Source organism: Aptenodytes forsteri, unplaced genomic scaffold (assembly GCF_000699145.1).
Source record: "Aptenodytes forsteri isolate BGI_AS27 unplaced genomic scaffold, ASM69914v1 Scaffold256, whole genome shotgun sequence".
In the NCBI taxonomy this organism is placed as follows: Eukaryota; Metazoa; Chordata; class Aves; order Sphenisciformes; family Spheniscidae; genus Aptenodytes; species Aptenodytes forsteri.
The window spans coordinates 640,473-647,925 of record NW_008795021.1 but is presented as its reverse complement, the minus strand read 5'-3'; the positions used below and the strand labels follow the sequence as shown (position 1 = coordinate 647,925).

At 39.4% G+C, this 7,453-nt stretch overlaps 1 protein-coding gene across 1 annotated transcript in view; it reads right to left on the bottom strand.

Annotated features, from left to right (window-relative positions):
* The window catches only part of IMPG1 (interphotoreceptor matrix proteoglycan 1), an 83,919-nt gene that overhangs the window by 2,721 nt on the left and 73,745 nt on the right, over positions 1 to 7,453 (bottom strand). The window contains exons 14-16 of the mRNA XM_009275789.1: positions 6,096 to 6,664; positions 5,091 to 5,310; positions 771 to 981 (exon numbers count right to left, since the gene is read on the bottom strand). Coding sequence (XP_009274064.1) covers positions 771 to 981; positions 5,091 to 5,310; positions 6,096 to 6,664 — 1,000 coding nt within the window. The remainder of the gene's footprint in view (positions 1 to 770; positions 982 to 5,090; positions 5,311 to 6,095; positions 6,665 to 7,453) is intronic.

Here is a 7,453-nt window from a genome sequence, read left to right as displayed (position 1 = left end):
AGTTGTAGAGAGCGATGAGGTCTCCCCTCAGCCTCCTTTTCTCCAGGCTAAACAACCCCAGTTCCCTCAGCCGCTCCTCATAAGACTTGTTCTCCAGACCCCTCACCAGCCTCGGTGCCCTTCTCTGGACACGCTCCAGCACCTCAACGTCCTTCTTGTAGTGAGGGGCCCAAAACATCATTTCATGTAAAAATCCTTATGGGATGTGTTTGCAGTTACGTGGAGCTGCGAATTTCAAGTCTTTCCCAGAAAGCCCTGAAAGCAGCTTCAGCCTTCATGTGCTTTATTGGATGGTCTGGAATCAGAATAGTGCTCATAGGTGTGTTTATAAGAATACAGATTTCCTTTTTAATACAACTCAGAAAACATTAATGTCTTAAAATACCACTACGTAACCAATAGCAAAAACGTGAACGTGTTATTTCATTTTTCCAAGATGTATTTGTAAATCTGAAAAGAATGTGTGGTTTCGTACTTGTCGTCTCTGCCAATGATGCTGAATTTGTAATAAATTTCTAAAGCATCTCTAAAAAAATGACTAGATCATGATGTTCTATGTGTACCAACAGGCAGAAATGGATTTATCCATAGCGAGACTATTTATACTGAAGAAGGGCATTGCGATATAGTTTAAAGTCTCTGAACGTGGAGGTCTTGGCCTATTAGCATAGTTTATGCTGTTGAAAAGTATATACTCAGCCCTGCTTGTTCACGCAAGAGACATGTCAGGGGTCCGTTAACAGAATTCATGTTAAACACCACTTACTTACCTGCAGACAGCTCCTCTTCCTGGAATCAACTCGCATTTCCCACCATTGACGCAAAGATGGGGTTCCAACTCACACAGGCTCTGACAGGGTAATCCGTCTTGGCTTGCGTAACCAGGTTTACAAAGGCAGTCAGCCTCTTTTGTCCACTCATTCATTATGCATTTGGAAAACTCGTCACACGCCATGAATTTGCATGGGTCTGCCTGATCAGCTGTAAAGGATGGGTAAATCATTAATGGATGCATTACCCCAAAGTAACTTGGCAGGCTTTGTGGCAGCTAGAGAAAACAATGCACGTTTACTGGCCTGCTACTTGTACGTGTTAATAGGAGGATAGAGTCTAGCATAAAAGGATACACATCTCTCTCTCTGTAGATGACACAGCAAGCATGCAAGCTTATATTTACTTGTACATTTGTTTACCCCATCACTGCGATTTCATTTTCATCTCACTGACAAGGATTTTCACATTTGGATATTTTTATCCTTTTTTTACTCTAAGTACTAGTTTTATACTCATGGATACTATGCGGCAGTCTTGCATATGTGTAAGAAAGAGTTTTGACTATAATCATCTTAAACACATAGTTTAGGACATGTCAAGGGGAGGGAATTAGATTATTGAATGTTGCACAATACTATGAGGACTGTAACCCAGAAATACTGGCACCGTCTACAGAAAATACGTGCTTGCAGAGCTTTTTTGGAAGTGATGTGTCAGCATTGGGAAAACTTCCTATTTAATTTTTTTTTTTAATATTAGTAAGGGATGCCTCTGTGAGATTAAGGGAAAATGAGTCTGCTGATGTTCATAGGAAGGCCCAAATCAGCGACAGCTTAAAGTCCTAACTTCACCCGTCACACGAGTCTACTCCTCCTTTCCCATTCTCTGCTTCAAACTAGAAATTAAAAAAAGACCCAGAAGGAGTCACTTTAACCCAGTGCTCAGCCCAGCTGTGCGCTGATGGGGTGATAAGGAGGAGGGCTGCATCCACCAATCCTGTCTCATGGAGGCGGTTTCCTGTGTACTATGGGGTAGAGCCCTTAGGCAGAAGGCAAAAGATGAGAAGCAGACCAGGGGGTACAAATTCTGTTCTTGCCAGCAAACAGTTTCAATCAGATGTGTGAATCCAGAAAGGTGGGGAAAAAAAAAAAAAAAGTGTACAAAGACAAGAAAGGAGAGCACAGGAAAGGAGAGCACAGAGAAGGACATGAGAGCAGACACGCGGATGTGAGCTGGGCTGCGCAGGACAGCGGGTCCTGAGTGACCGGACCTGTTCAAAGCAAGTTTGCAGATGTAGTCTTAGCTGTAGAGAGGAACTTGGTCTCAGGTCTGGTCTGTAGAAATCAAAATCACCTAATACATCAGTGCAGAAGCAAAGAGACCCTTTTTAGTTATGTGGGCTTAAAATTTCTTAAGAAGAAAAATCTGTAGTTTAAAAAGAAGATTTGCACTGGATATTGCAGCTAGTACCTGTAGGTACTATCTGAGCTGAGAATTTTCTTCCGGAGCCACTTCATGGCCCTAGATGCTCCGTAATACTAGTTTCAATGAAAAATGAGCATGGACATCCAGTAGTACTGGAAATCTCAGACACACACTAAGATGTGCTTAACTGGTAGAAATTAATGCAGCAGAGCTGTTCACTTTTAACCCCTCCATAATTCCCTGGCTAGTTCCTTTTTTTGAATTTAAGACTAGTGAGTTTTAGCATGCTCAGTTTCCCTTTGCTATATACAATGTGCGTGTTAATTTGGGATCTACTCTGCTGCTGGCCTGTAAATGTATGTACATATGAACTCTAACAACTGGGCATCAAAGTAATGCAATAAATTACAAGGTAACTTTATTGTCAGGCAAACCCTTGCTTATATGTTAAAAAAAAAAAAAAATTATGTATATATTCTAAATACTTTGCTCTGGTCATTGTTACTACTGATTAGGAATTACAAATTTTAGCCTCCAATAAAAGAAAAACAGCTGGCAAATCAAAAGGGGATATTAGTTCCTACAGATTCTTTTACTATCCCACACAGAATTGCACTCCAAGCAAAAACAAAACACTCCTGAGAGAAAAATGGTTAACAAAAGAGTTTGTATGATTGAGTAATTGATTAAAGCATTAACAGCTGCATTAGCTGCATGTCTCCTGTAAGTCTCTCCCCAGTTTTGATGGTCACAGTTTACCTTCATGCTAGTGGAAATAATGGTTGGTACTGCTAGTGAGGAGAGACAGGCTCTGCCTAAGCGTTACCCAGGGTTGTGTGCTACAGCCCTGCAGTTTTCAGAAGCTGAAAGGTCTCAGCGCGTTTCTGTCTGAGAAGTAGAGTTCGGCATGAACATTTTGCTGGGTTAGAGGGTCATTTTTTTGTGATAATGTTTCATTTTCCTTAATGAAGCGTTGGGCTACGTACCTGCCATATTTTGTCATCTTTTCTATGTTTTCACTTTGTTTAGATTACAAAAAAAAATGTATGCGGGTATTTTTATAAGCCTGCTATGTTATTCTGTATGGTATTATTTATGACCAATGCAGTCAGCCCTTTGCAGCTGCTGAGTCTTGATATATATTTTGGACTGTCAGTTCCCATCGGTGTTTCAATGTCGTATAACATTATTACCACTAGATGGCTCCTACTTTCACAATAAATAGGAATTTGCTTAAATTACCTTAATTTACTAAACAGGTTAATAGGAATTTGCTTAAATTACCTTAATTTTCTAAACAGGTTGGGGTTTTTTTGTTTGTTGGTTTTTTTCTGAAGTGAAAAGACAGTAGGGCTTTGAAACACCTGTATGGGAGTATACTGGCATTCTAAACATAATTTCTTCTATTTTAACATTTTACTACTGCTCATAAGCCTTGAAAGAACAGCTCTCTCCTCAAGTTCATTGTGATATAGTTTTCTTATTGTGATGTTGAAATACCACATCAGTAAAGCAGCTGATATGGATGAAAATGAAAGATTTTAAAAAATTTTCTGTATTTGCCTTTTAGCAACTCATTCATTTTAATTTTTATTTAATGAAAATTTACTGCTGAAGCAGAGAACATGCGGTAGCCCAAAGTTCACTCTTTCTAGTGAACTCATTTATTACTTTGTTCAGCGAAACATCAGTTTATCACAGACATCAGTAAAGCAGCTGATATGGATGAAAATGAAAGATTTTAAAAAATTTTCTGTATTTGCCTTTTAGCAACTCATTCATTTTAATTTTTATTTAATGAAAATTTACTGCTGAAGCAGAGAACATGCGGTAGCCCAAAGTTCACTCTTTCTAGTGAACTCATTTATTACTTTGTTCAGCGAAACATCAGTTTATCACAGTAGTATTTGAAAGTTTAAATACTGTGATTTTGTTAACTAACTTTACCACACAACACACTGCCCATTCTCTTAGTGGCCAGAAGGAGGTACGTAAAATGAAAACAGATTAGAAACTGCCTCCATGAATTGTAAATGGATTTTTTCGTTCTGGAGTTGTCAGAGATCTGTATGTAAAAAGGCAGCTTAACCAAAACTGCTAAAGGCGTCTGCATGCTAAGGTGTTGGTATCGTTCTTCTCCACGCCAATGAAATTAAATTCAGCCCTGAAATAATTACCGGAACCTGAAAATAGATCCAGGCTTCAATTTTATAAAACAATATAGTTTTTGAAAACTTTAAGCTTCCGACATTGCAATAGTGTCCAGATATGTTGTTACTGACTTTCTACTCTTTAACAAAGACCACTGACTTATTTGAAAGGTATTAAATGAGGAGGGATTCTGGAGTTACAAATCTATGGAGTGCTATGTATAGTAACGCTCTGGTCAGTGAGTATCTGTAGAGAATCCAATTAGTCCTAGAAATTATCTCCTTCTGTCTTGAACTCTGTAGCCCTTTAAAAAGAGATATAATGATGCTCTAAACTATGGTTTGCTTACAACATTGCAAAAATCATCAGAAATTATGTTTACATACTCAGGTGCAAGATTTGCATAAGCCACTCCCGTAAACCACACATGAGCCTTTATACCCGTCTTTGCCCAGCCCTTATTCTAGAGAGTTTTTAGTTCCCTATATTCGGCTCTGAAAAGCAGTTGGTGTGCATGCACAGAGCAACGCCTTCGCCCAGCATTTCATTATAGTATGAAAATATGTCTACAGATAATTTGCAACATCTTGGATTTTCTTACTACTCCTGATCACTGGGAGGCTATTGCTAATATCATTATTTCCAAAAGAGTAATACTTCTGAAGCTGTAACAATCTGGAAAAGATTATCTGCTTGGTTTTGGTTTTGCTTTTGCACATACATTATTAATTCAATCTTACCTGGCTCAATATCCAGGGAATAGCTGTCAATCTCCAAATTGAGGTGTTGGGCTGCAGCATCACAGAAATCTTCCAAAATGCAGTGTACTGCTTCCGTGATATTGTATGGCACTGTCCTGGCAAATTTTATTTTGCTATTCACAATCACACTTCCGTTCCTGAAGTTAAGTATTTCCAGGTGCTTAAAACCTGTAAGGTTGGACTGAAGGTATGGAAGTAGCTGCAAAACAGAAATTTGCCTTTATTTTAACTTACTGTCAATATCTACCTGTTATTAATTTCTCTTATAGTCACTTTTCATTTTCAAGTACACACATCACACACTTATTTCTCTGAATTTAATACAAGTGTTAAACTCCACCACCAAATTCATTTTTCTGTTTAGCACTATCTTCTTCTGGACTTTTGCATCTTTCTCAATAATGTATTGAGATGGATGGGCAGCAATTTCCCCTGTAATGAAATGCACAGCAGTTGGAGAGTTTATTCATCTGGAAGAGAAAAAAATCACCTCGCTCAACAGCCAGCTTTAATTATTTTCAAACGTTCAATCCAGGCAGGTTAGGGCATAGCATAATAGGCATGTTACTGAGCTGACCTGCTGCCCTATTGTACCCATAGAGAAAATCCATATCTAATCACATTCCCCCTGCTAAGCTATGATATATTTAAAAAGGCCTATTTTTAAATCCAGCGTGTCGACACAAGCCTCAGATGTAATCAGCACTGCTATACTGTTGACATGAATCTAAGAAAAAGCCAAATAAATTACATGCCAGGCATATATCTGGACTCTCTTGAACAAGAAAAAACTTTCATCACTGACTTCATAAATTCTTTCTTCATAACCTGAGAGCATCCCAGGCTTATCGGTCCTTTAAAAATACAGCTTATCAGACCAAATTGTAGTAGGGTCTGATATTGTTAAAATACTGTGCTCTTCAGTGTATTTCTTTAAACTGTGCCCGACTACTGCATATGTTGTTCAAGTTGATTTTCACCCACCAATTGCATGAACTGTTGTTCTAGTGCTTTGTATTCTGTCGAACTCCTGTTGAAGAGGTCATCAGAAAAGTGCATGTTGGTTACCCTCAGGCTGAAGAAAACCACTAGCTCTTTGCCTTTGGTTGCGGTTGTCATGGAGCTGGTAGTTACATACTTCAGCGTAGGAGCTGGGGTGGCTTCTGCAGGCTCAGTTGTCAGCACTGAGATATAACCGCTGCCATGCTCCGCTTCATCCAGTGCTGCTGTGCTCATCACACCGTGATCTAACTTGGCAGCAATATCCTGCACTCCTGTCCCGGTGCCATCGGGAGGAACGCTCTCAGATGCGGGCACCAAGGAATCTGGTACTTCAAGGGACTGTTTGATGATCTGAGAGTGGCTGTAGGATGGGCTGGTTGCTGCAGGCAGTGCTGCTCTTTGGTCTGATGGTAGCACATCTGTAATAACATCTTCAGGCTGCGTGGTAGAGAGATCACGTGAACCAATGAAGAAAGGCAACGTATCGTAAGTGCTGGCTGTAACTAAAATGTCATCGCCTGATGATTCTCGTTCATCCATGAACTTAACTGCTGCAGAAAAACAGAGAAAAATGAGTAGCTATTTTGAAAAGCAAGCATAACAAACATCAAGCATGGAAACTGCATGTATATTGTATTTCCACTGAAGCATTTTTAAAAACAAGCTTTAACACTATCTAAACATGAAAATGTTATTTCCATCACCAAGGAAGGACTACCGGAATAAAACACCTCATCCACATGTTTGAATGATGAGATTTCTGTGGGTGCTGTGTTTAAATAATAATTACACTTGGTAAATATTTCCTGAGTCATTCCAAAGCGCATTCTTGTTTTGAAGGTACATAATCACACTGTCAATTTATATTGACTGAAAGAGTAGATCGCAGCTTTGAGCTGTCTGCTCGGATCACTTGCATGCTGGAGTTATTCTGTTCCCCTCTGAGAGAGGTTAAAGCTATTATTTGCCAGTAATCATCAAATGTGGTTAAGAAAAACAGTACAGCCTCTTCAGGTGCAAACTGTGTCAATTTACCTAGAGACAACAGCACCGGTGAAAACAAATTCAAACCTTAAGAAATCATCTGCTGCACCTGAAGCAGCCATTTGATCCAGATGCTGAACTTTTACGAGGTCCTTACTGGGGCTTGGCGTGGATCTAGGATGTGTGATAGCTTGTCCTGGTTTCGGCAGGGATAGAGTTAATTTCCTTTCTAGTAGCTGGTACAGTGCTGTGGTTTGGATTTAGGATGAGAACAAAGTTGATAACGCACCCATGTTTTAGTTGTTGCTAGGTAATACTTACACTAGCCAAGGACTTTTTAGTTTCCCATGCTCTAC